Here is a 26,618-nt window from a genome sequence, read left to right as displayed (position 1 = left end):
GCTGTCCCTGAGGCTCCTCCCTGCCCCAAATCCCTCCTCCTCCTCCCGGCCCCACCCTCAAGGTCTCCAGGTGTCTCCAAACCCAGAGCTGGCATCCCTAGCCCCTCCTGGAAGGCAGGCAAAGGGCTCCACCCACCGGCCCCCTCCCTTATCTCCAGGCTCTGCATGTGGCAGGCAGGAGCTCCAGAACTCAGGACAATCAGCAGATAGTTCTGTTTGCGAGGAGGGGCCTGGGGTGGCCGAGGCAAAGGTCTCTCTGGGGCAGCCCCCCCCCCCCCAGGGCTTGGCCTGCCTTCCTCTCCAGACTCTGCCACTGGGATTGGCCCCCTGCTGCAGCTCGGGAAGTGGCTGGAAGAAGGGGGTCTCCTCCCCCTCCCCCCCCCCCACACACAGAGCTCAGCTTCCCTGGGCCCGGGACCACCCACCACAAGTCGGCTGCTTTTGTGTAGCTTTATTCAGCCCCGGCCCACTTCCCCGGTGTGGCAACCACCAGCGTGGCAGGGGGGTTCAGAGCATCTGATTAGCATCTGGGAGACCCCTGCTCTGCCGGCTAACTGGCGGGTGACCTTTGGACGGTCCCACCCTCCTGGTCCTGCCGGGGTGCTTGTAAGGGAGAAGGGAAGACGGCCGCCAGCTACTCCAGGCTCCCGCTGGGTACCAGGCAGGGCTGTGGGGGCAGGGCATGCTAACTTTCACCCAGCCCTCAACGGCGGGACCCTGCAGATCAGACCCCGGAGCAAAAGGGGAACCGATCGCTCTCATCTGTGTATCAAGCGTAATTTGGGGGAGGAGGTATCTCCCGGTCCCACCTGGAGATTGGCAACCCTGTGGTCATGGTGATGTTCCTGAAGCCCCATTGGGTGGGGGGAGGAGGAGGGGTACCCCGCCCTGGGAGCCTCTTTGTGGGGGGCAGCAGCTGGAGGGAGGGGCGCAGGCCCCCGGGGGCTCCTGGAGAAGTCTGAACGCCTCTCTTGCTTTGGGTCAAGGCTGGTGCTAAAACTGCCAAGTCCAGGTGGGGCCTGCAGCTGTCAGCCCCCCTGGAGAAAAGGCTGACTCCAGGGACCCCCTAGAGGGAGACCCACAAGGGTTCGGGGCCTGCGCTCCCCTCCTTGCAGAGGTCTCTGGCAACGGCCGATCCGGCTCTCCAAAGCCCCCCCCCTCCCCCCGCCTTGTTGGTTCCGAAGGAGCTCCTGGCCTCGGAGGTAGCGGCTCCCTTGCAGGCCAGGAGGGCATTCGGAGGGGGGGCAGGCTCCGTGGGGAGACCCCTTTCCAGACTCCCCCCCCCCATCTCCCGGAATGGCCCTGGCCAGAACTGGGAACCCCGTCAAGAGAGAGACTTCTGTGGCCGGCACAGCCAAGGGGTGGGCGTGGGGGTGGGGGTGGGGGCAGACCATTGGGCCCTCCTTAACCGCCCTCTGGTCTGACGCATCTGGGTTGGGAAAGGCCCACCCGCCACCCACCCCCACCCTCGTGGCACCTCCTCAGCAGCCCAAACGGAGATTGAGGCAATCTCTGGATCGGGAGCTCCTCCTCGCTGGGAGAGGCCTCCGCCCGTTCAGCTCCCTCCCTCCCTCCGTCCCTCCCAAGGGCCCACAGCCCAAGTGACTCCCGGCCGTCCTCCTTCCCTGGCCACCAGCCGGCCGCCACCCCACTGCTTCCTCCCGTGGACTCCGGCATCCCCTGGGCCCCAATGAGCGCAAATGCAGCAGCAGGGCCCCCGCCAGCATCCAGAGGGTGAGCAGCGCCTCCTTTGGGTCTCCTTTCTCGGCTGAGCAGAGCAGGGGGCATGGGGAGGGGATTCTGTTTGGGGGGGGAGCAAGAGATGCGGCTGCTGTCCCCCCCCCCCAGCAGGAATGTCTTGGCCAGCTGCTGACACCCGAGCCGGCTGAAGGACGGGTTCTCCTTTTGGCCCCTGGCTGGCAGTCCTCGCGGCAGGGCAGGCACCTGTCTTTCCCCGTTCTGCCCCATCCTTGAGCCCTGCTGGGGATCCTGGGAGGGGGAGGGGGCCTCCTCCAGGCAGAGACGGAGCCCTTCTCCCAGGCCTGCCTGCGCAGGGGTTGGCTGCCGATGCCCAGGGGTCACGAGCCAGTTGGCACCGACCCTCACCCGGGGAAAGTTGCCCAGGAGAGGCGGAGAGTGTGGCCAAAGCACAAGAAGCACATTGCCTAGACCAGTCCCCTGAAGGGAGCAGAGATCTGTGCCGCCTTCAAGTCTTAACACATTTTTATTTCGGTCGCGGCAGCAGAATCCGGCATGCGTTCATTCTAAACGTGCTTCTTTAAAAATAGTTCTTGAGCCAACTGCACCTCCGCCGTTCCCGTGTGACCCTCTCCCAGTTTCAGGCTGGTGACTGGCAGCAGACGGTCGGGCCAGGCGGTCCTGCGGAGGGAGCCAGCAGCCGTCGGGTGAAGGTGCGCCCAGGCTCCTGGGAGACTCCCTTCGAGAGAGGATGAGTCTCTTCTCGTCAGTTGTGAAATCTGCGGCCGGCCGGGAACACCTCCCCAGCAGTCCTTCCGAGCGAGGGCCTCTTCGCTGGCCGGGAGGAAGCCTGCAGGTCTGACTCTGCATGCGGGGCCACGCTCTCCGGGCCCTCGGCTGCTGGCTAGCTCCCAGCTCCGTCTCTGGAGAATGGAGTTCGGTCTCGCCGGAAGCCTGGAAATCCCCTGCCAGAATCATTGGTGCCTGGCTTGTGCTCCTGCAGCCCAGTGCTCTGCACATGCCCAGAAACACTCCTTGCCCCATCCCGACTTTGTGAGATCCAGGAGAGAGTAAACAGGCCTGTCCTAGATCGGCCCGGGGCCTGGCTGGAGAGAAGGCTGAGTCCCTGGCGTGCTCCTGGCCTGAGTCACAGGACGGCAGATAATGTCTCTGGGGATGAGCCCAGGTGACTTTCGGCCCTGCCCCTGGTCTCCGGGGCGGAGGTGGGCCCGCGTGGCTCTCAGGCGGTGGGAGGAGGGCCCTTCCCCTGGCCCGGGGCGGCTGCCGTGGCCCTGCTGTGGCCGCAGAGGACGCACTGCACGGAGTGATGGTGCAGCCTGGGCCCGGCCCTCGAGGCAGCTGCTGAGGCGGAAGCAAAGGTCAAGCTTGCCCGTCAGGTGACACCCGCTCCTGGCTCAGCCCTCCCTGGCCCCCACGGCCTCATTAGCCCCAGGAGGAGGAGGAGGAGGAGGAGGGCTGTCGAGAACCCGGGGGCACGTGGGCCCAAGGGGGGCAGCCCTCCACAGCACCCCTGCAGTCCGGCACAGGTAGGACCACCGTTGCCTTGCCTTGACTCGAAAGGGGTGGTGGGCTCAGGGTGGGGTCTGTCCAACTGCCGGCTCAAATTGCTACGAGCTACCTGCAGAAAGTACCAGGCACTGCGCTACAAACACCCTGCGTCCCCCAGCTTCCTTTCAAGAGATCCCCCAGCCCTCAAGCACTTCTGCTGCCAGCCCCCCATCTCCCCCCAGCCTGCTGGGATGTACAGAGCATGCCCCATCGGAGGACGGGGTCTGCTAGTCTTGGGGCTGGCTGATTGGGGGACTGCAGGGTCGTGGGGCTGGGGGTCACTGGTCTCCCTGTCCCCTATGGACTTGGAAAGGTATGGGGGAGCCCCCAGAGGGGCTATGGGGAGGCATTTTGGGGCCAAGAGAGGCCCCACTGCGCCTTGCAAGGGAACCTCTTGGGGTGCCCTTCTGCCTTTGCCCCGTGGCTTCATTGGTGTCCAAGGGGAAGGGAGCCCACAGCTGCCGGACGTCGGGCTCCTCAGGGCTTGGCCTCTCCTTGGGCCACCTGAGAGGAGAGACTTGGGGTCCCTCTGCAGATGGGGTGGTGCTGGATGGGACTTGGCACGTGCCTACTTTCCCCCGACTCTTCTGGGGGGAGGCAGGGATCGGGGCCCAGAGTTCAGAAAGGTCACCTCAGCAGGCCTTTTGCCCTCTGGCCAATCCCTGGAGGTTGGTGGGGAGGGCAGTTTTTCCTCTGCCCCCGCGAGGACTGGTGCCCTCTCCCCCTCCCCCTCCCAAGTTCCGCAAGAGCTAACCCACCCCAGGAGTGGCTGCCAGGGATTGGAACCCATAGCTGGGTTGCCCCCTGCCCAAATTTTATTTTTCCCAGGCACTAGCCCCCTGCAGGGCGGGCCTTCACTCCCCTGGCCGTTCCTGGGAGGACGCCAAAGGTGGACAATAGCAGCTCTGCTTGGCTGGCCACCCACTGCCTCTCCTCTGGGGTGACGCTTCCCCAAGAGCCTTGGCCAGGCGAGATGCTCCCTTTCTTCCCCAGGCCTGGGGGGGGAGGGGGGTTGCTGTTCCTGCCAAGTTTCTGTCCCCGAGCAAAGATGTGTTGTTGGCAGGGATGCCCCTTTCCTGCCTGTCCCTGTGCTAGGTGCCAGGCGTCCTGACCCAGAAGGGGCTCTGCTTGGGAAGGGCATTGTTGGCCGGTGGGCGGGCGGGGGGGGGGGAGGGCCACATGGCTACTTGAACAAGAAGCACCAAAGGAGACGGGCACAGGGAGGCCGGCCCTGGCTTGGCGTTGCGCCGGGTGCAGGATGGGGCTGAGCCCTGTGACGGTGACACCGGAGCCTATCGGCGTGTGCAGAGGGGCCCCGCCCTCCCCTGCAGCTCCCAGGGCCGATAAGAGGCAGCTCCCTCCAACTCCCATGACCATTGCCTTGTTTGCTCCGGAGGATCGTGGGAGCTGGAAAATCCCCAGGTGAGTCCTCGGGGCTCCAGGTACACAGAGCAGGAGGTGGCAGAGGAGAGCTTCGGAACACGTGTGCGTTCGCACACCGTGGAAGGGTGCCACCGTGCTGCTGCACAACTCCTGCGGCAGCCAAGAAGCTTGCCCTGCCGGATGGGGTCCCACGTCCAGCTCTGCTTTCCTTTGCGGGGGCTCCAGCCTGCAGCCTCCCGTGGCCTCTTGGGGAGGCCTTCGTTGGAGATCCTGCTGCTGGACACCCCCCACACCCCACACGGCCACCTTCACGGGGCTCTGGAGAGGGGTCTTCCTCCTGACTGGGATGCCAATCTTCTGGCGGGGCTTGGAGATCTCCCAGAATTCCTCCAGGCTATGGAGACGGGTGTCTCTGGAGCAAAAGGCTGCTTGGGAGGGTTGCTCTGCACCATGCCCCCTGGCTGAGGTCCCTCTCCAGGCTGCACTCCCAAATCTCTCAGCCCCACCTCCCAGGGGCTCCTGGGACAGAGATTTGTGAGGCTGGGGCATGCTCGTTCCAGAGATTACCCTGAGGTTTCAGCTCCCAGTGCGAATGCTGCACTGGCGGGCTGATCTCTGACAGGGAGGGACAAACTGTGCAGCAGCCCCTTTGAACAGTGGCCTTGCCCACCCACCCACCCACCCAAATGGTGCCCCAACATCTTGTGCCACCATTCTGAGATTGTTCAGCATCAGAAATTCAGCAACTGACGCTTCCTTGGCATGTCGGGGAAGCTGCACCGTGTGAATCACTGCCTGTTTTTATTTTATTTTTAAAAATAGTTTTTTTTTAAAAAAGGGAGAATATCTGTCCACCTATTGCTTAAATACTAAAAGATGAAAAGATGCAGATATATAAAGACTTCCGGTTTTCTCTACAAGAAATATGAAGTTACAAACTTATTGCTAACTTTGCAATTATGAATGAAAAATGCTCTCCCCACCCCCACCCCTTAATTATCAAAAATGCAAATCATCGGTTCACTTCACCCCCTTTTTGTGCAGAAGCTCTCTCGGGGGAAGGTTCCCCCTGAGCAATAAATGTAGATATTGTCTTTCTCCCATCCAAGTCGTAAGTTTAGCCCTCTCTGCGAGTTCCACCGTCTTCCGCGACCGAGCCCCCCGTGGTGGGGAATGCTGGACCTTGCCATCGTTGAGCATATCACAAGCTTACGGCTGTTACACAATTGTGCCCCGTTGCACAACTGACGAGGCTGCAGCAGCCCCATGTGGGAAACTGGCCTTTCCAGCTCCTGCGGCTCACAGCCGCACTCAGACACCAGATGATGGATCGGAGGCCGGCTGGGCCTGGAAGAGAGGCAGGCCAGACTCTGTCCCTCTGTTCTCCTGCCTTTCCTCCAAAGAGCTCCAGGTGGCACATGCATCTCTCCCCTTTTTTATCATCACGACAACCCTGTAAGGAAGAAGAAGAAAAGCTGGTTAGTTGTACCTTGCTTCTTAATATCTGAAGGAGTCTCAGAGTGGCCTCAGAGCGCCTTCCCTTCCTCTCTCCGCAACAGACACCCTGTGAGGTAGACGGGGCTGAGAGGGCTCTGAGAGAACTGTGAACAGGCCAAGGTCGCTCAGCTGGCTATGGGAGGGGGGGCGAGGAGGAGGGAATCGAGCCCGCCTCTCCAGGTTAGAGTTGTCCACTCTTAATCGCCACACCACGTTGGCTCGAGAAGGCTAGACTGGCCCCCGTTTGCAGCCGCGTGACTATCTGAATTCCGGATCTGCCTGGTCTTGGCCCAGCCTCCTAACTGCCACGGTGGCTACCTGTCAGCGCCTGCCTGGTTGTGGCCCCCTGGGTCCTGGGCTGCAGGAAGCAAGATGGGGGGGGGGGTAGGAGAGTCCCCTCCCCTTTCCACCTTGCCTGTGAGCTCCCCCCCCCCCCCACAGTGCCAAGCCGAGGAGCCTTCCAGCTTGCCAGGCCAGGGAGGGCTCCCAGGGGGGCGGGAAAGGGCCGGAGGGGCCAGTGGGCCTTTGCTGCATGAGGAGCGCCTCCGGGAGGATAGGGATGTTGGGTCCAAGCTGGGAAATTCACACGAGTTTGGGGCTGCAGCCTGGGGAAGAGGGAGGGCCTCAGCCAGGCATAACCCCCGAGGTCTCCAGGCCGCTCCTGGAGGCTGGCAACCCCACGCAGAGCAGGGGCCTGTCAGCAGGAGGCTCTGCGTGGCCACAAGACTGTGGCTTAGACTTGCTGGGAACGTGCCCTGGCCGTTGGGCGGCCCTCTCTCGCGGGGATGCCATGTCCCGACCGGCCTGGCTGCTGAGCAGGCTTGCTCCTCGCTCCTCGCTCCAGGGGAAGCCCCGGTTGGGCCTGCCGAGCAGGAAAGGCTCCCCATGGCCTCTCGGGTGTGGTCAGGCAGCCGCCTCTCTCTCTCGCCCACTGGCCTGGGAGGGGCCGGGAAGGTCCTCAGCGGGACCGAAAGAGATCTCTGGAGGACTCAGGGTTGCCAGCCTCCAGGTCGGGCCTGGGGATGCCCTGGGATTCCAGCTCACCTGTGCACCACAGAGATCAGTTCCCCAGGAGGAAAGGGCTGCTTGGGAGGGGGGACCCTACAGCATGGACCCCTTGGGGTCCATCTCCCTCCCCCCCACCAACCCAGAGCCTTGGTTGTGTTGGTGGCTCTCACTGACCTATTGGGATGCCTCAGGCCTCAAAGGGCAACCAGCCATGCCCCTCCCCCGGCACTGGTGGGGCAGAGGGACTGCAACTCCTGGAGATCTGGCAGGAAGAGCCCAAGCAAGGCAGGTTTTGGGCAGGGGAGGGGCTGGTGGGATCCAGCTTGGTGTGGTGGTGAAGAACAGTGGCTTCTGATCCGGAGAACTGGGTCGATTCCCCACTCCTCCTCCTCCTCCTCCTCCACATGCAGCCAGTCCCCGTTCTCCCAGAGCTCTCTAGGCCCCATCCACCAAATAGGGTGTCTGTTGTGGGGAGAGGAAGCTGCTTTGAGACTCCTTCGAGAGGTAAGAAACGGGGCTCAGAAAACCAGCTCCTCCTCCTCTTCTCCGCTGGCCCCTCTCCGGAGTCCCAGAACCTGCCTGGCGTTCCGGAATGTCCCGCCTTGTTCCGTTCCTCACAAAGCCAAAGGGCCACCTTGGCCTGCGGGGGCCCAAGACCGGCTCCTGCCGAGGGGGGAGAAGAGGCAGCGCAGGGAGGGCCCTGCCCCAGCCAGGCAGAATGAGGCACTCTTGGCGGGGCCCTGAGCCACACCGGCAGGTGAGAGGAAGCAGTGGGGCTCCCCCGAGGCACTCTGCAGGGGGGTTGGCACTCTCTTCCCTGCATGGAGCTTGACCTCTGTGGGTGTCCAAAAATGGGCAAACATGCTCTCCCTTTCCCGTGGGCAAATTCGTCAGGGACACGCCTCCCGGGAAACCGATCAGCCCCGTGCTTTGCTTTTGCGAAAGGGACTGGGGCCGTGAGCTTATCATCGCTCTGCCAGCTATATGTTTTCCGATTGGGGTCAAAGGGACAGAGCCGTCGAAATGGGGGTCAGGCCACAAAGTGGGATCGGCTCTGAGCTGAGATTCACTTCTCGGCTGCTCATGCAGCAAGCCATGGGGCAAATTTGGACTTGGCATAGAACTTGGGGGGGGGGCTTCTCGAGCATCCCGGAATGCATCTGTGAGCCCCCCTCCTCCCCGTGTCACGCTCCCGGGCAGCCTCCAAGGCAAGTAGCTGTGAGTTTCCTGCATTCCGCCCTGGAGGTCCCGTCTAAGAAGGGCCATTGGGAGGGGCCCCCTGAAGACCAACCGAGATTTATTCAGGGCACGAGCGGTTGTCAGCCGAAAGCTCTTGCCCTGAATACATCTCTGTTGGTCTTAAAGGTGCCCCTGCTGGACTCTGATTCTGTTGTGCTGCTTCAGACCCATGTGGCTGCCCATTTGAATCTATCCAGTTGCAGGGGGGGGGAGTGTTTTGACCCTGGAGTTGCTCTCTTTCGATTGGCCCTGCCCATCCCCTTGTTTTTTGCCTGCCTTCCTTGCTGGGGCTGCAGGCCGATCGCTCAGCGTGAGCGGATACAAGCAACAGGTTTTAGAGCAGCCGTCTAAAGAACGGGAGTGAAGCAAAGCTCAAGGGTTCACAGGACACGTGAAAAAGTCCCCCAAATTACTCCACAGCAAACTCTTCCCAGCAGTGCAGACCACCGTCCGTCCCCAATGCTTTCTCCAAGTCCAGGTGGGAGCAGTGAACTCTGTGGCCTGCTCCTGAATCTTTCAGTTCCGCCGAGATTTAGGGGGGTGGCCAGGCTGATCTGAAGCCCCCCGACATATTTGGAGTCCAGGGGCCGACAAAACCATTTCTGGGTCGAAGCTTCTGTGTGCCGACTTTGTTCAGTTCTGCACCGTTTGTGGGAAGCAGCCGGGAGAGGGGAGTCCACTCCGGCAGGGACGTTCCCAGCATCGATCCCCAGCAGCCTCTCCAGTTAAAGGGGCAGGCGATACGGTGAGGGGCAAGAGCTCCGCCTGAGACCCTGGGCAGCCCTCGACAGGCACAAGAGGCTGAGGCAGGGCAGGGCAGGGCCGCTCTAGGCGTCCAGCTGCATAATGGCTGGCCGCACTGCCCTGTCCGAGTTTGAAAGTCTGGGGGAGAGGGGAGGGAACCCAGCAGTCTGCCCTCCAAAGGAACCACTTTCTCCTGGGGGCTCCGAGGGGTCCCCAGGCCCCACCAAGAGAAGGGCAATCATACTAAGCAAGCACTGAAATTGGGGGGGGGTGCACCCTTGGGGAGCCCCCCTCCAGGCCCTGTCTGGGAGCTGTCCTGCTGTCTTCCCCTGCCCATTGCCTGGCTCCATTCGTGCCCAGGGAGGGGTGTCTCTTGCAGAACCCGTTCCTCAGGTTTGCTGGTAGCCAGCCTGTTTGCTAAGGGATTTGCCTCTCTGTTTCTGCCCTCCTAAGCCCAGCAGAGAATGTCCTGGCTCTTCTCCAGGGCACTTTTTAAACCCTGCCCTTCTCCTGAGGCACTCGGGTGAGTCCCTCCCACTCAGTTTCACCCTCTCAACAGCCCTGTGTGGTAGGCAGGCCAAGAGAGGGCGTGTGATTGGTCAGGGCTGAGAGGGTCGAACTCAGGTGTCCAACACACAACCTCCACCCCCAGAGAGAGTCAAGCAGGTGGCCATGTTGATATGAAGCAGCAGTTGGTCGTGCCCTCTCTGCTTGACCTCCCTCACAGGGCTGTTGTGAGGATAAAAGGGAGGAGGGTGAATGTTGTAAACATTCCCTACTGGGGTAAAAGGCCAGGTAAAAGTGAGGGTAGTCAATCAGTAAATAATGCCCCCTTCTCTGGGGAGCCAAGTTGCCAGTGCTGGGAAACACCTGGAGATTTGGGGCAGGGAGGGACCTCAGGGGTCTCTAATGTCATGGAGTCCCCCCTCCCAAGCAGCCAACTTCTCCAGGGGAACTGAGGTCTTTACTCTGGAGAGGGGCTGTAAAACCCAGGGATCCCCTGATCCCACTGGGAGGTTGGCATCCCTCCGGGGTCCAGCAAGCCATCCCTGCCCCACATGCCAAGGGCCAGTGAGGAGCTCCCCCCCCCAAGATGTGTGGGTCTCTCTGCATGGGGCCAAGTCGTATTCCCCTCGTCTGCAGCAGGTGTCCTGCAGGGGCCTTGGCGAGACCCTCTCCACCCAGGTCTTCTTCACCAGCTTCTGCAGGGACAGTTCCCCCCCAGGCCAGGCCAGGCCGCCTCGTGGGACGCAGGGAAGCCTCCTGGAGCGGGCTCTGGGGCGACGGTGAGCTGGAGGCCCTTCTCGTCTTGCAAAGATGGCTTTTCTGGAGGGGGGCCGTCCTCCAGGGGGGACCCAGCCCTGGCCTCTCCCGGCCCTGCCACTGGTCTCCAGGCAGCCAAAACCAGCCCCCCCCCCCCCCCGTTGGAAGCGGCCGCTTTGGTGGGGGCTGCCTCTGTGGTGTGGGCACAGTCCGAGCCCTCTGGGCAGGCCAAGCGGTGCTCCGGATTCAGCCCGGAAGGCTGCCTGGCAGGTGCTGGTGTGCGCTACCCCTGCAGGGGCCAGGCTGTGCTCGCACGACACGCCTGCATAGCCCTGCCAGGTGCTGTCCTCAAGTGGGAGGTGCGTACGTTGGGGTGCCAAGAGCCGGCAGTCTCCTTGAGAGCAAGCAAGCAAGCGGGGGGGGGGCTCTGTTGCCCGCTGCCTGCCTGAGCCTCTTCCGTGCCCCCCCAGCCCTGGCACCGAGCGCTCCTCCCTGCCCCTTCCCCATCCTCCGTGGGCAACATGCCCAGCGGTGCTGAAAGGCTCTGCGGGGGGCCGGGGGGGGCAGTTTGTTTTCCGCCTTTGTCCCCCCCAGCAGGCAGGCCGGGCCCTTTCAGCGGCTGTCCACAATGTGCCTGTGTCTCCCTGCCCCACGCCTCCTCCCTCCCTCCCTCCCTCCCGCCTGCCCTCTGACAGGCCCTGCTCCTTCCCCTCCCTGCCTGGGTGGGAACCGGCCGCCTCCTTCCCCGCCTGCCGGGCAGCTGGGTAGGTGCCCTTCTCCTCCGGTGGGGCAGGGCCCTCCCTGCTTGCCATGGGCTGGGGAGGGCCTCTCGGAGGAGTCCCGGCCCTTTGGCCCCTGCCTGCCGCTTTCCCACAGGACTTTCACCCGGCCAAGGTCCCCTGACGGCAATGCCGAGGAGGAGCAGAGTGGCCAGGGCCGTCCTGGCTTGCAGTGCCCACTGGGTGGGGGTGGGTGGGGGCCCACGACCGACGCCGCCCCCAGTCCCGCTGAGACCCGCTTCCCTCTTCCTGCACAGGGGCCAGCAGCAGCAGCAGCAGCAGCCGGAGAGCCTGCCCAGGATGGCGGAGAACGGGCCGGGAGGCCGCCACAAGGTGCTGACCCTGGGCTCCATGAACCCCTGCGTCCAGAGGGTGGAGTATGCCGTGCGGGGGCCCATTGTCACCCGGGCCGTCCAGCTGGAGAAGGAGCTCCAGGAGGTAAGGGAGCTGCTGGCCCTTCTGAGGTCCCGCTGCGGCAGAGCCCACCTGGAGGCCACCGGGGAGACCCTCCGTGTGAGGTGCTGTCTGCGAGCTGTAGCCAGGTCCCCGGGGCGACCAGCAGGGGGTGGGTCTGGCTCCCAGCTGTTGTGTGCCTGCACGCTGGCCCCTGCACGCCAACTTTGTTCTGCTGCTTCTGCACCTGGACCTGCTCCAGGGGGTGATGCATGTGGGGCCAGTCCCTGCCAGGCCATCCGTGGCACAAGGGTTGCCGCAGGGGTGCAGCATGAAAAAGTCCTGTGTGTACTCTCGACGAAGCTGTGCTGGGGGGCCACGCCAGCCCCCTGTGTCCCCAGCAGCTGAGCCCAATACCAGCCTGCCCTCTTCCACAGGTAGCAAGATGGTGGCTGGGCTGAGGCACCCACTGACCAGGCTGACCAGGTGGGGCTTCTCGGTCTGCACTTTGCCATGCTTTGCCGTGGCACGATGCAACACACCCCTCCAGGAAGGAGCTCTGGCCCCCAAACCTGTGCCCAGTTGCCTCAAAGGGTCTAGCCAGGAAGTTCTTGCAGCAACCCCAAAGAGGGAAGGGGTCATGCAGGCCATCTAGTCCAGCCCCCTCCTCAATGCAGGATCAGCTGCAAGCCTTGGGGCAGGTTCCCCCCTCTGCTGGAGGCAGCCCTCCTCTGCAACTCTCTGCCCCCTCCCAAGCAGGTGGGGCTCTTGGTATTACCTTCCGGGGGGGGTCTTTGGAAGGGCAGGATTCGTGTGGCCAGCTGCTCGCAAGGCCTTGTCTCTGGCCAAGCCCCCCTCTCACTGGGGGTCCACCGGGAGGAGAATGCAGGGGGGCAACTCAGGCCCGGCCATGGACGGCCTCAGGCCCAGTGTCAGAGGTCAGCAAGGAGGCAGATGCTTAAGGATCGCTGCCAGCCCCACTTCCTGGCCCCCACTTTGTCAGGGGAGGGTGCCAATTAGACATGTCAGCAAAGGGGCCCCGGAGCTGTCCTGTTTCGGGGGGGGGGGATGCCGGGAGAAGCAGCAAAGGGCAGCCTTGGGCTCCCCCCCCCCGACCTTCCTGTAGCTTGGGGACTTTGCCAGCCGTTCTCCTTCTGCCGCCCTGCCTGAAGGACCCATGAGCAGCTGGCCAGGTGACCTGGGGAGGGCCTGGGCAGGTGAGCCACTGGCCTGCTGGGCAAGGAAGTGCCCTGCCAGCTGGTAGTTGGGCTTGCCAAGCGGGGGAATTATGCCGCAGCAGCTGACTGACCAGGCAGGAAAGCAGCTCTGCAGGTAAGCAAGTGAAGAAATTGCCAGCTGACCAGCTGGACAGGCAACACGTCCCCTCCCTGAGTAGCTGGGAAAGGGAGCTTGGGGACTAAGCTGGAGGGGAATGCAGAGATCCTCTGCCTGTTTACTCAGGAGTAAGACCTCCCCAGTCCAATGGGGCTCCATCCGCAGCAAGTGTGCCTAGGGGGGAGAGGGGTGGGAGAGGGATCGAGGAGGCAGTCTGGTGGTGGTGCTGGTGTTGAGAGGGGTGAATCCTCAGGGCAGCTTGCTTGGGCCAGCCACACACTCTCAGCCTAGCCTACCTCACAGGGTAGCTGTGAATGGAAGAGAGGAGAGGGAAGTGATAAGGAGAAACTAGAGGGGAGGAGAAGGAAGCAACAACGAAATGTATAATCTGTCCCTTCCCAAAGGCTCAAGGTGGGTAATAACATCTGAACAAGCAAGACTAATTCAATCTATTCATGACCGAGTTCCCTTCCTCAGCTTGGCTCTCCAGTAGAGGTGTGGGGCTGGGAGGGGGGAGAGGGGTTCTTCTCGCTTCCAAGCAGGGGCCGGGGGGGGGGGGGTTGGCAGGCCTAAGGAGGCCTTTGTTTGCCTCTCCTCTTCCCAGGGAGCGAAGAAGCCTTTCACGGAGGTGATCCGAGCCAATATTGGCGATGCTCAAGCCATGGGGCAGAAGCCCATCACTTTCCTACGCCAGGTAGCATTTGGGGGCTTCGCTGGGGGTTGTGCAGTGGGGAAAGGGCCCCTGAGATCACTCAGAGCACACAGAGCCCTGCTGGGAGGGGGGGGTAGAAGTGGTCCCTCTTTAATGTCTGCCTACCCCGCAGCTGTTACAGGCATTGGGGCCCTACCAGAACTCCCTTCCTCCCTGGCAGGAACCATTGCCCCAGATATAGGGGAAGACCCCAGGATACCTTCTTGCCTGTCCTAAGCATTGACTTAGGACATTTATGTCCACCTCAGTGTTGTGGTGAAGAGCAGAGGCCTCTAACCTGGAGAACCAGGTCAGATTCTCCACTTCTCCCCCATACACAGCCAGCTGGGTGACCTTGGGCCAGTCCCAATTCTCTCAGAGCTCTCTCAGCCCCACCTCCCTCCCAGGATGTCTGTTATGGGGAGAGGAAGAGTAGGTGATTGTGAGCTGCTTTTGGACTTGGAAAGAGGGGTACAAAAAATCAGCTCTTCTTGTTTTTCTTAGAATCCTAGAATCACAGGGTTGGAAGGGACCTCCTGGGTCATCTAGTCCAACCCCCTGCACTATGCAGGACACTCAGGTCAAGAGAGAACAACTCTGCTCCATCCTCTACATGGCACCCTTTTAAATACTTGGTTATGAGATCCCCTCTCGGTCGTCGCCTCTCCAGGCTCCCCAACCTTTCCTCCTACGTCTTGGTCTTGTTGTTATTGTTCTCCCTCTCCGCCTCCTTCTGTGCCATCGCTTCAGATTCCGGCTTAAGGCAGCTGACAATTACAATTACTGCTATAAAAAAACAACTAAGCCATTCAAAGCAAGCCATGGGGCAGAAGCAGCGTGGAGATGATCCTTCAGCAGAAGCAGAAAATTGAAAAGGCTGGTGAGAGGAACCCCCAAACGCAAGGTCTGTTTTAGCCGGGCGCTGGAGAGGAAGCTCAGTAGGTGCCAGGAAAGGTTCAGAAGAAGAAGAATTGGGTTTCATATCCTCCTTTTCGCTGCCCGAAGGAGCCTCAAAGCGGCTGACAATCACCTCCCCTTCCTCTTCCCACAATAGGCACCCTGGGAGGGAGGTGGGGCGGAGAGATTTCTGACAGGACTGCTCTGGGAGAACAGCTCTAAAAGGACTGTGACTACACCAAGGTCACCCAGCTGGCTGGAGGAGAAGTGGGGAATCAAAGGCAGCCACTCCTCTTGACCGTTACATGCTCAGGAGGAGGGCATTTCTGTGCCCCCCCCCCCAGTGGGCCCTGCCTCGTCTCCATCAGCCTCACATGCAAAGGTGGGGCACAGAGAGCAGGGCCTGAGAGGCAGAGGGACCCACCCACTATGGAAACAGCTTGGGAAGACCCCCAATTGTGTGTGTGGTGGGGGGGCATTTTCCTCATAGCAGCCGAATCCTGCAAGAGAGACTTTGTCCCCGTCTGTCTTCTTCGATCTAGTCAAGGCTTGAGTCAAAGGGAACTTGGGCAGCCTTCAGCCCCTGGGGGCAGTTTCCAGGGTTCAAATTCAGGCCCAAGTGATGCGCGAGAGAAACCAATCGCAAGGAAGAGCATCCTTCACCTCCCCACCAGCAGCTCCTGCCCCCCCCCCTCAGGGTCCAGGCAGCTCAGGCAGGGGGGGGGGGAAGGCTGCAGGCGAGGAGAGGGCAGGAGCCTCATCTGGCTTCTCCCCGGCAGGTCTCTGCCCTCTGCATGTGCCCGGAGCTTTTGAACGACCCCAACTTCCCGACGGACGCCAAGGAGAAAGCCTCCCAGCTGCTGGACGCGTGTGGAGGACGCAGCATCGGTGAGGACTCTCTTCTCCCTCCCCGCCCCCTGGCCGCAGTGGGGTGTCCTTCCCAGGGTAGACGTGGTGGGGGAGAGACGGACAGGCCTCCTCAGACCGCCCCTCGGCCACCTGCGCATCGGAGGGCCAGGGAGGACCCCGAGACGGACTGCCGGCCAGCAGGCAGAGCCCAAGCGAGCGCCGTTCCGCAGGGCCGGTCGGACGGAGCTCTCCCACCAGGTCCGCGGGTGTAATTTATGTCGGCTTATTACGTCATCCGCCACAAGACGCCTTGCCGTGGGTGGCAGGATACAAGTCGAATAATAATAATAATAATAATAATAATAATAATAATAATAATAATAATAATAATAATAATAATAATAATAATAAAAGTCCCTGTATCCAGAGACCAGTTCCCCTGGAGAAAACGGCTGCTGCTTTGGAGGTTCCCCCTCCTCTCCCAAAATCTCCAGCAAGCACTCCAGATCAGGGGCCTGGTCCTGAGTTCCAGAGTCAGACTCCTCCCAGTGCCAGGGCCCAGGAGACAGGCTGCACTGACCCGCCTGTGGCTTCACACATTACGGAGAACCCAAGGGAGGTCTGGATCAGGTGCAACACACAGTGGCATGTGAACTGCAGGCTCTTCTCACTGCATGCACATGCAGCCCCTTGAAGCGGGGGGGGGGGGGCTATTTGGGGATGCGTGTGGTTTTCCCTGGGAGCGCTTCATTCATTCATTCATTCATTCATTCATTCATTCATTCATTCATTCATTCATTCATTCCACTGGGAAGTCGTACAAGGGGGGAGGATAAAGGTGACTCTCCTTGTGCCCCACAGCCCTGATCCTAAGTGGGCATGAGACTTAGAGGGACCGCAGTCAAGCCTGTGTGCCTGTGAGGCAGCTGACGGAGGAGAGGGGGCCCAGGCTGGCCCTGGGGAAGCAGGACTGGCCTTCCTCTTCTTGCTCGAGCCCGTCCTCCTCAGTGGCTGCACGGCCACCTGCCCCGAGAGGTTTGTCCCTCGGAAGGGGACACGAAGCCTAGAATGTGCTTCTTGGGCAAAGCAAACTTTGTTCCAACAATATAAGCAGAACGAGTTCCTGGCCGCAGTCTCGTTGTTGTTTTCCTTAATGTTAAATAAAACAAAGTACAGTATTACAAATCCCTGGCAGGTCCTCTGCTGATCCGCCTCCCAGGGCTGTTGTGTAAATGCATGCAAGGAAGGCTGAGACATTTTGCGCTGGAAAAGATCAACATATTATGAGTATGATGAATCATTCATGTTTGCAACTTGCTCATGATATGCAGACGCCTCTCTGACAGTCCCAGGAAGGTGTCCGGCCAAAGCCGTCTGTCCAGGACTCACCCCCTCCTCCCCTCCCCTCCCCTCCCCTCCCCAGGGGCCTACAGCGCCAGCCCTGGCATCGAGCTGATCCGCCGACATGTGGCCGCGTTCATTGAGAGACGGGACGGGGGCATTGCATCCAGCCCCGAAAACATCTTCCTCTCCACAGGGGCCAGTGATGCTATTGTGGTACCGGGACCCCGTACATGTCGATGCAGGGGGGACTCAGGGAGGGGAAGGAAGGGGGGAGTCAGGTGCTGCCCAGCTGGAGGCGGGTGGTCCTCCCCCCCGGAGTCCTCCAGAGCCGGCTAAGGCGGGCAGGAAGGAAGGAGCACCCACTCCAGGGGATGGCGGGAGGGAGGGAGGGAGGGAGGGGGAGGCGGACAGGAAACCAAACCGGCCGGCAGTAACCCCCCCTTTCCCCCCCCCGGCTTGCCCCACAGACCATCCTGAAGCTGCTGGTGTCGGGGGAGGGGCACTCCCGCACGGGGGTCCTCATCCCCATCCCGCAGTACCCCCTCTACTCGGCCGCCCTGGCGGAGCTGGATGCCGTGCAGGTGAACTACTACCTGGACGAGGAGGACTGCTGGGCCCTGAACGTGGAGGAGCTGCGGAGGGCTGTGCGGGAGGCCCGGAAGCACTGCCACCCGCGCGCCCTCTGCCTCATCAACCCGGGCAACCCGACCGGTAGGTGCCGTGCGGCAGGCGGAGGGCCAGGCTGGGAGGGTCCAGCACCTCCTCAGGAGTGGCCGCAGGGCCTGGCTCCAGGCCTGTTCCTGAAGGGAATCCGCATCCTCCCCTCCCAAGACAGGCTGGGCCCTGCCCGGCTGAGGCGGAAGAACATCCTGCCCACCTGCGCTTGCTGGGGGGGGGGGGCTGGGGGGGCTGAGTGGCAGAACGGCCCAGGGCTGGTCCCGAGGGGGTTTCAGGGAGGCTGGGAAGGGGGGCCTGCCTGACCCCATTCCGATTCAGGGGCCAGCTCCCTTGTCTGTCCCGGGGCTCTTCCTGCAGCCTGCCCTGGCGCTGGTGAAAAGCCCCCTCCCTTCACAGCTGGCTTCTGGCAGAGAAACAGAGGAGGTTGGGCACTCCCTGCCTTGTGCAGCCACTGAGAGCCCGTCACACTCTGCTTCCAAGACTCGCTTGGATCGGTCCGCCTGGCCATCCTGGTCGGGGCGAGCGACACAGAGGGGGCTGCAATCCAGGCCTCCCTGGGGGTCTCCCACACAGATACTAACCAGGGGGCTTCTGAGATCAGGTCTCTAATCTGGGGAGGGGGCCTCCTTCCTGTCCTTATGGGGGGTGATGTCCAGTCAGTAAACCCAGCAAGCCTGATCTTCCCACAGTGGGATGCAAGAAGGGCCCCTTTGCGGGTGTGGGGCGGCCAAAAGGCTGCATTTCCTGAGGGCTCCAGCTGGGATGGGGCCTGGTGTGGAGTGGCAAGCAGGCCCACTTGGTGGAGGCCCCCAGGAGGCGAATAAAGCTGCGTCTAGATAGGGAGCCAAATCATAGAATCATCAAATCCTAGAGTTGGAAGGGACCTCCTGGGTCATCTAGTCCAACCCCCTGCACTATGCAGGACACTCACATCCCAATTGCTCATCTACTGTCACCTGCCACCTCCTTGAGCCTTCACAGAATCAGCCTCTCCGTCAGATAGCTCTCCAGCCTCTGTTTAAAAATCTCCAAATCTGGAGAACCCACCACCTCCCGAGGAAGCCTTTTCTACTGAGAAACCGCTCTCACTGTCAGGAACTTCTTCCGGAGTTTTAGATGGAATTTCTTTCGAATTAATTTCATCCCATTCGTTCTGGTATGTCCCTCTGGGGCAAGAGAGAACAATTCTGCTCCATCCTCTATATCCTCTATATTTAAATACTTGAAGATGGTTATCATATCCCCTCTCAATTGTCTCCTCTCTAGGCTAAACAGACCAAGCTCCCCCAACCTTTCTTCATATGTCTTGTTCTCCAACTCTCTCACCATCTTTGTTGCCCTCCTCTGGACATGCTCCAGTTTGTCAACATCCATCATCAACTGGGGTGCCCAAAACTGAACACAGGACTCCAAGGGAGGCCGAACCAGAGCAGAGTAAAGCGGCACCATCACCTCCCGTGATCTGGACCCAATACTCCATTTGATACAGCCCAGAATCCCATTTGCCTTCTTAGCCACTGAGTCACACTGCTGACTCATGTTCAATGTATGGTCTACTAAGATTCCTAGATCCTTTTTGCACATGCTACTGCCAAGACAAGTCTCCTCCATCCTATATTGGTGCAGATGGTTCTTCCTACCTAAATGCAGAACTTTACATTTGTGCCTATTGAACTTCATTGTATTCAGTTTCTCGAGCTTCTCAATCCCTCTTTGGCACTACAGAATCCCTGGATGCTTCAGGCCAGGGTCCCGGCTGACTTTCTTGGGGTCACAGGAGAAGTGCCTGCCCCCACTCAGGCTCTCTCTGCCCTGCCTGCCCCCCCCCGGGTCTCCCCCAAGAAACCTCTCCGCCTCTCTCCCCCTCCCCTTCCCAGGGCAGGTCCAGAGCCGCAAATGCATTGAAGACGTGATCCACTTTGCTTGGGAGGAGAAGCTCTTCCTCCTGGCTGACGAGGTGAGCCCCCTCCCCCCCCCCCACTTGTCCACCTGTCCCCTGAGAAAGCTGAGAACTGGAGCTGGGGCGGGGCAGGGGGGGGGGAGGCTGTGCTGGGCGATCTGGCGGCTTCCTGCAGAGCCCCTGCTGGCCTTTGCTCTTGCCCCCCCCCCCCCGTGACAGCGCCCTCCGCCGGCTCTTTCTCCCGCAGGTTTACCAGGACAACGTCTATGCCGAAGGTTCGCAGTTCCACTCCTTCAAGAAGGTCCTCTTTGAGATGGGGCCCAAGTACTCGGGCACAGTGGAGCTGGCCTCCTTCTACTCCATCTCCAAGGGCTTCATGGGCGAGTGAGTGCCCCATCTCCCCTGGCCCAAGAGGGGGGGTGGGGTGGGGGTGGGGGCTAAAAGGTGCAGGGGGGTCACCCTTCGCAGAGGCACCAGCCCTTATGGGACGCAGAGGGAGCAAAAGGCTGGGCTGGGTCCTCGTGGAAGGACTGCAAAGGGGTTCCCCCTTGGCTCACCCTCTTCTCTGGAGCGGGGCTGCCTGATGGGGTTGCCACTTCTGGGGTGGGATACGCCTGGGGACTTTGGGGGGCAGAGCCCGGGGAGGGTGGGGCTGGCCCTCAGCATCGAGTCCCCCCTCCAAAGCAGCCGCTTCCCCCAGCGGAGGGGGTGTGGGTTGTCAGGGCAGGGCTTCCCGTGGGCTGCAGAGCGGCAGGCGGTGCTTTTGTGTGGCTGCCCCCCCCCCCGAGGGCTCCTCTCTCACCCCCTCCTGCCCCCAGGTGTGGCTTCCGGGGAGGCTACATGGAGGTGGTTAACATGGACCCGGCCGTTCAGCAGCAGCTCAGGAAGCTGGTCTCCGTGCGCTTGTGCCCGCCGGTCCCAGGGCAGATCGTCATGGATGCGGTGGTGAACCGGCCCCAGCCTGGGGATCCTTCCTACGAACGGTTCAGCCAGGTAAGCAGCAGGGGGGCTCCTGGGGGGGCAAGAGCCAAGGAGGCACTGACTGTTGGGCCGGGGGTCCGGGGCTCAAGTCCCGATTCAGCTCTCACACTCGTCGGGAGATCACGGGCCGGTTGCACTTTCTCAGCATGGCCTACCTTGCAGGGTGGCTGTAGGGGCTATGTGGGGAGAGAGGAACAAGGTGTGGGGTCCTGAGTTCCTCGGAGGAAGATCGGAATAAAAATGGCGGCTATCGGGTGGTGCTTCACGGACCGGCTGGGGCCCAGGCTGACACCCCCCCCCCCGGACCTGCACACCTTCCTTCCTTGACTCAGAGCCGATCCCCTGTGTTTTAGGACTTGTCTGTCTTTTGAATTTGTGACTTAATATGGGTTTTAATTTTCTCCCTTGGCCAGTTCTAAGCTGTCCTCGTGCCACGAGCCTCCTGCAGGGCAGAAAGGGTGGGCTGGGCTGGGCTGGGCTGGGGGCCGATGTGGGGTCAGAGGAAGGCCATCTTAGACATGCTGGCAAGATGGGGCGGGGGGGGGCTGGCCCCCCTGGGCTGACCGCCAGGCCTCCTCTTGCAGGAGAAGAAAGCGGTGTTGGGAGCCCTTGCCGAGAAGGCGCGACTCACCGAGGAGACCTTGAACCGAGCCCCAGGGTTCCGCTGCAATCCGGTGCAGGGGGCCATGTACGCCTTCCCCCAGATCCAGCTGCCTCCTCGGGCTGTGGAAGCAGCAAAGGTGAGGCTGGCCCTGCCCCCCCCGCCAGACCCCCCCCGCCCCCCAACATGCTTTTCCCTGCAGCGACCCAATGCCGGGTTTGCAATGGGGCAGGAGGGGGGCAGAGCTCCGGGGAGGAGCAGGCGCTTCCTGCCGGGAGGGGGGGGGAATGCCCAGCAGGGTCCAGGACCATGGAGAGCAGCCAGCTGGCCCAGCAGAGCAGGCTGGGCAGAGAGGGGGGAGAAGGGGCTGGGCCCTGTGGGATTCTCACAAGATTTTGTGCATGGGGGGTGGGGGTGGGGGTGGGGGGAGGATGACACCTCCTGCTGACCCTTCCTGGTGGGTCATCCCTGGGCACCTCTGCTCTGCTGTGCTCTGCTCTGAACCTACCTGTGGGGGCCACAAGCCCCAGGCCTTCCCAGGAGACATTCTGGTCTGGGGGCCAAAGGATGTGGGGACGGTGGAGGAGGGGTCCGCGAAGGACAGCCCTCCTGCCCTTGCCCCTGGCCATGCTTGCAGGGGCCGAGGGCCGCTGACCCTTTGGAAGGCTTTTCCACGGCGGGAGGGGTGGTGTGGTGTGGGGCAGGCTGCCGGCTGCTGGGGCTGCATCTCTTCCGGGGGAGGCTGTGAAGCAAGAAGAGGTAGGGCTAGCCACAGCCATGGAGAAAAGCCCCACCTGCCTCGGTGATGCCAGTCCCACCTCCCTCTGCCTCTCGGTGCTCAGAGCCCCCCTCCCTTAACCAACAAGGGGGGGGGAGGCAAACAGACTGACCTCCTGGCCAGTGGAGTTCCCCACGCAAGAGAACTCCACAGACAAGAGGCACAAGCCCCCCCCCCCTGGAGTGCTCCTAGCCAAAGGAGGCAGCTGGAAGCTCAGCTGGGAGCCTCCACCTGCAGCCGCAGGCTATCTCTGGCTCTCAGAGGCCTGACTCCTTGCAGGGCCTGTGCTGCTGGCAGGTTCCCCTGGAGCCCCAGGCAGAGGGCCCCTGCAGCTGCGACACGTGCTGGGCTCCGTCCTCCAGGCCTGGGATGGGGGGAGAACGGGAGTCTGGGACTAACGGGAGACAGCCTGCCCCCTTGTGCGGAGCCCCTTCCCCAGCGCCTCTTCTCTCCCCCCAGGCCCAAGGGCAGGCCGCGGACATGTTTTTCTGCCTGAAGATGCTAGAAGAGACAGGCATCTGTGTGGTACCAGGGAGCGGCTTTGGGCAGAAGGAGGGCACCTTTCACTTCAGGTAACTCTTTGCCCAGTCCCTGGAGACATTTGCTCCAACTGCAGATTCCAACAACCCCCCTGTAAGGTTGGCCACATAGCCAGCTTCCGTGGCCAGGCGGGGATTTGCACCTGGATCTCCAGCACTCTGGCCCTTGGGCTGATTTTGGGAGGGGGTGCGATTCTGGCTGGGTGAGACTGGCCCTGGCGGGGTGTGGTCAGCTGGGTGTGTCTGAGCCCTTCCTCACTTGCCCCCCTCCCAGGATGACCATTTTGCCTCCGCTGGAGAAGCTGCGGACCCTGCTGCAGAAGCTGACCCAGTTCCATGCCCGGTTCCTCCAGGAGTACTCCTAACCTGCAGCACCCAACACCGCAGGGGGGGGGGGTCAGGGGGGAGGAGCCAGGCAGAGGCAGAGGTGGGGAAGGCCCCCTCCTCCCCCGGCACCTCCCAGCAGCCCTCGGATCGTGCCCTCGCCCCTCCCTGCCAGGCCTGCTCCTGGCCGAGCAATAAAAGATGTCGGCACTCAGAATGGCTGGTGCTGGGTGGCTGGACTCTTTACCCAGAAGGCATTGCCTGGATGGACGTTGGGGAGCTCAGACGGGGGACCAGAGGGTGGCCGTTTAGGCAAGCCCCCAGGTGGCCCCTCAGGCTGGCAAAGAGCCCCATCCACGTGGAGCCTGCCTGTCCCCCACGGTTCCCCCTCCCCACAGGCTGCCCTTGCGGCCTCCTCTTGCAGGAGAAGCCGCTGTGCTGGGAGGAGGCTGAGCCCGTCCAGGGGAACAGGGGAAGGCCGCAGCTGCCTTAAGCATCCTCTCCGTGGGGCGCCTCTCTGGGCCTTCCTGGTCCCGGCTGCTGAGATCCTTGTCCCGGAGAGGCTGCTGGGGGTGAGCCTGGCCCTTGGCGTGCCCAGCAGGGGCTCCTGAGCACTGAGCCACGGCCAGCCCCCTCCCAGTGTTCCTGTGGCTGGCCCGGCCCGTGGAGCTCAGGCCAAGGGAATTTCCCACAACACAGCCCCCCCCCCCGCTGTCTGTGGGTCTTCTGTCCCCAGCAGGGGATTCCTGGGCGGGGGGCAGTGATCGCTCTTCCTTGGCCGGCTTCCGGGGTTCCCATTCTCTGGACAGAACGGGGGAGGGGGCAGAGTCGGGGCCCAGCAAGGCATGGCCAGCCATGGGGCTTGAGTCTGCTCTGTGGGGAGTGCTGCCACCCCTGCCCACAAGGCCTTTCTGAACAGGGATGTGGGGCTAGTTGGGTGGCATCTCCCCGCTGGGAGCCCGAGTGTGGGAAGCAAGAGGGTCAATAAAAACCTCTGGAACAAACAAGAGGAGGGTCGTCTTCTTCTTCCAGCCCTCCCCACCCTTCCTCTGCACCCTGGCCAGGGGGAGCACTCCCATCCCAGGCCTCTGGAGGCTGCCCAGCCCTTGTCCCCTGCCTGCTGGGACCGGCCACATCCCCGGCCATCCCAGGCCCTGCCCCTGAGGCCAGGAAGCACTGGTTGCCCAGGGGAGACGATTGTCCTGGGGAACGTCCAGAGGGCAGGCCACCGTGAGATATTTGGTGACTGTTTCCTGGGATCTTGGGTCAAGGATCTTCCAGGGCCCTGCCCTGGAGTCACACGCACGGATCTCCGATGCAGAAGGAGATGCCAGCACATGCCCCCTGGTTGTGGCCTTCTCCATTTAACTCCCCTTTACTAGGACTGGGTGGCCCCCAAGGAGGAGGGAGCACGTGGAGAGGCAGGTGAGGAAATGCCCTCCAGCAGGCCCAAGAACCAAAAACAGAAGAGTCGTTTCCCAAAGGCAGGCAGGCAGTCTGAAAAGCCTCTCCCAACAAAAAGCGCATGATGCAGATCATCGAACAAAACATTAATGACAGATTAGAAAGCATAGACCCAAGAGCCACGTCAAGGCCACCGACCGCTGGCAGAGAGGCAAGGCAGAGAGGCTAAAGGGATCCCACGAGGGGCGGCCAGGAGCAAGGAAAGTGGCCATGCTGGTCAAGCCACCATTTCTTGCAGTGGCACCTTCTGCAGGCTCTAAAGGGAAGCTGTGGCTTCGGGGGGGGGGGGAGGCTGCTCTGCTCTCAGGGAAATTCACCGCTGGTCTGAATCTGCAGGGCCTGGCAAGCAGCCAGGAGGACAACCAAGCCCAGACCTCTGAATGGGTGTTAAATAAAGTGGCAGAGAGGACCGTGGCCTGCAGACACTCTCCCCGTGCGACCCTCCGTCTGCAGCCCTGGAGAAAAGAGATCAACTCTCGAAGGAATGTCCTCCGAACGGCAGGACTGGTGAGGCAGTGAGCCAGAAGCTCATGGTCTACCATGCTGAACCCTGCTGTGCGGTCAAGCAACACAACTGCATGACCCGCCTTGGTCCAGCTGGCACTGGAGGTCACCCATCAGGGCAACCGAAGCCAGCCCTCCCCAGGGCCAGGTCAGAAGCCAGACTGGAATTGGTCAACGATTGAAGCCGCCCCCAGGTATACGAGGAGTGGGTGTTCCAGGACTCCCGATGCCTCCCGTCTCTCCCTCCTGGCCAGCCTCTCCTAACGTCCATCCTCTATGTCCTCTCTAAGTATTTTTAATTCATTTTTACTATTGAAAATTTTACACAACCACAGAAAAGACACAAAACCTATGAAACACTACCACCAACACCACCACAATAATCCCCTCCTACAAGGACAGACACCCTCAGAGCAGCAGCTGTGAGCCACAAGGTATAGCTGGATCAGTACGAAGGTTTTCGGATTGCCAATCTAAACCACAGCCTCTAGTCAAGGCATATCCATAGTGCCCCTAATATTGGTGTCATGCTACTGTGCTCCACTGAGAATGTAAAAAAGAAATGGAGGGAAGGACAGAGCTCTAAAGAAGAGTACCTACAGGTACTAGGCACTGTAGATCAATCATCAGAAAGGCCAAAGCTAAGATTGGCCAGGGAAGCCCACTGTAACAAGAAAAGATTTTTCAGTTATGTGAGGAGCAAAGCTTTGATAAGGTTCCTCATGATGTTCTGATGGATAAGTTGAAGGACTGCAATCTGGATTTTCAGATAGTTAAGTGGATAGGGAATTGGTTAGAGAAACGCACTCAAAGAGTTGTTGTCAATGGTGTTTCATCAAACTGGAGGGAGGTGAGTAGCGGGGTACCTCAGGGCTCGGTGCTCGGCCCGGTACTTTTTAACATATTTATTAATGATCTAGATGAGGGGGTGGAGGGACTACTCATCAAGTTTGCAGATGACACCAAATTGGGAGGACTGGCAAATACTCCGGAAGATAAGAGACAGAGTTCAACGAGATCTGAACACAATGGAAAAATGGGCAAATGAGAACAAGATGCAATTTAATAAAGAGACCTTGGGGTACTTGTGGATTGTAAACTAAACATGAGCAGGCAGTGTGATGCAGCAGTAAAAAAGGCAAATGCCAATTTGGGCTGTATCAAGAGAGGCATCACATCAAAATCACAAGATGTCATAGTCCCATTGTATACGGCACTGGTCAGACCACACCTGGAGTACTGTGTGCAGTTCTGGAGGCCTCACTTCAAGAAGGATGTAGATAAAATTAAAAGGGTACAGAGGAGAACAACGAAGATGATTTGGGGCCAAGGGACCAAGCCTTATGTTGATAGGTTGAGGGACTTGGGCATGTTCAGGCTGCAGAGGAAAGGACGCACAGTAATGGGTTTAAACTACAACAATATCGGCTAGATATCAGGAAAAGATTTTTCACAGTCAGAGTAGTTCAGCAGTGGAAGAGGCTGCCTAAGGAGGTGGTGAGCTCCCCCTCACTGGCCGTCTTCAAGCAAAGGTTGGATACACAGTTATCTTGGATACTTTAGGATGCTCTGGGCTGATCCTGCGTTGAGCAGGGGGTTGGACTAGATGGCCTTTATGGCCCCTTCCAACTCTAGGATTCTTTGATTCTGTGAACATGAGGAGTGTGGGGATAACTAATGCACTTCTGGGCACACGTGGCCTTATCCCGAGGAATCCTCACGACGGAGGTTCCCCCTTCACGGCAGCCTTAATGTGGCAAGACTGCCAATGCCAGAAATAAAGGAAAAGACTTATGTCAATCCACTCCCCCAAAATCGAGAACTTAGGCAAGGATCTTAACGAGACCATTAAAGCCATGTTGTGGAGACCAACTCATGAGTGCCCAAATGCTTGGGACCTGCTCATGTTTACCACCTACAAGACCACACGGGTTTTGCACCCTTTAAAATAGTTTATGGACAAAGGCCCAGAGGGATACTTAGTGAATGGTGGGCCATAGGGCACCAGCCAGGGAGTGTGTGCAGAGGCCGTGGGAACAACTGCGAAGGACAAGTTCAGAAACCGGACTATGACAAGAGGACTCGTGGTCCAAATCCTGGTGAAACGAGAGGTGTTAGCCCCGGTGGCCCCTTGTGGGTGGCCTTTGCTCCTGGGAAGAC

General features: G+C 60.7%; 1 protein-coding gene across 9 annotated transcripts; it reads left to right on the top strand.

Moving 5' to 3' along the window:
• The first annotated feature begins 1,587 nt into the window (after positions 1 to 1,587).
• On the top strand, positions 1,588 to 22,707 carry GPT (glutamic--pyruvic transaminase). Of its 9 annotated transcripts, none has more exons than XM_077353501.1 (13): positions 4,675 to 4,689; positions 10,282 to 10,424; positions 11,438 to 11,618; positions 13,513 to 13,602; positions 15,276 to 15,384; positions 16,769 to 16,902; positions 17,157 to 17,400; positions 19,245 to 19,324; positions 19,515 to 19,651; positions 20,086 to 20,260; positions 20,833 to 20,988; positions 22,087 to 22,199; positions 22,441 to 22,707. In XM_077353501.1, the coding sequence occupies exons 3-13, from the start codon at positions 11,481 to 11,483 to the stop codon at positions 22,529 to 22,531; spliced, it is 1,467 nt and encodes a 488-aa protein (XP_077209616.1). In that variant the 5' UTR covers positions 4,675 to 4,689; positions 10,282 to 10,424; positions 11,438 to 11,480; the 3' UTR covers positions 22,532 to 22,707. The 9 variants fall into 9 exon arrangements, with proteins under 9 accessions (XP_077209615.1, XP_077209618.1, XP_077209614.1 ...); XM_077353498.1 differs by lacking the exon at positions 4,675 to 4,689 and adding an exon at positions 7,733 to 7,912 and having other exon boundaries at positions 10,285 to 10,424; XM_077353496.1 differs by lacking the exon at positions 4,675 to 4,689 and adding an exon at positions 7,733 to 7,912.
• The last annotated feature ends 3,911 nt before the right edge of the window (positions 22,708 to 26,618 follow it).

The sequence above is a fragment of the Paroedura picta genome, chromosome 9 (assembly GCF_049243985.1).
Source record: "Paroedura picta isolate Pp20150507F chromosome 9, Ppicta_v3.0, whole genome shotgun sequence".
NCBI lineage: Eukaryota > Metazoa > Chordata > Lepidosauria > Squamata > Gekkonidae > Paroedura > Paroedura picta.
The sequence above is the reverse complement of the archived record's forward strand: the minus strand, read 5'-3'. Positions and strand labels throughout refer to the sequence as shown.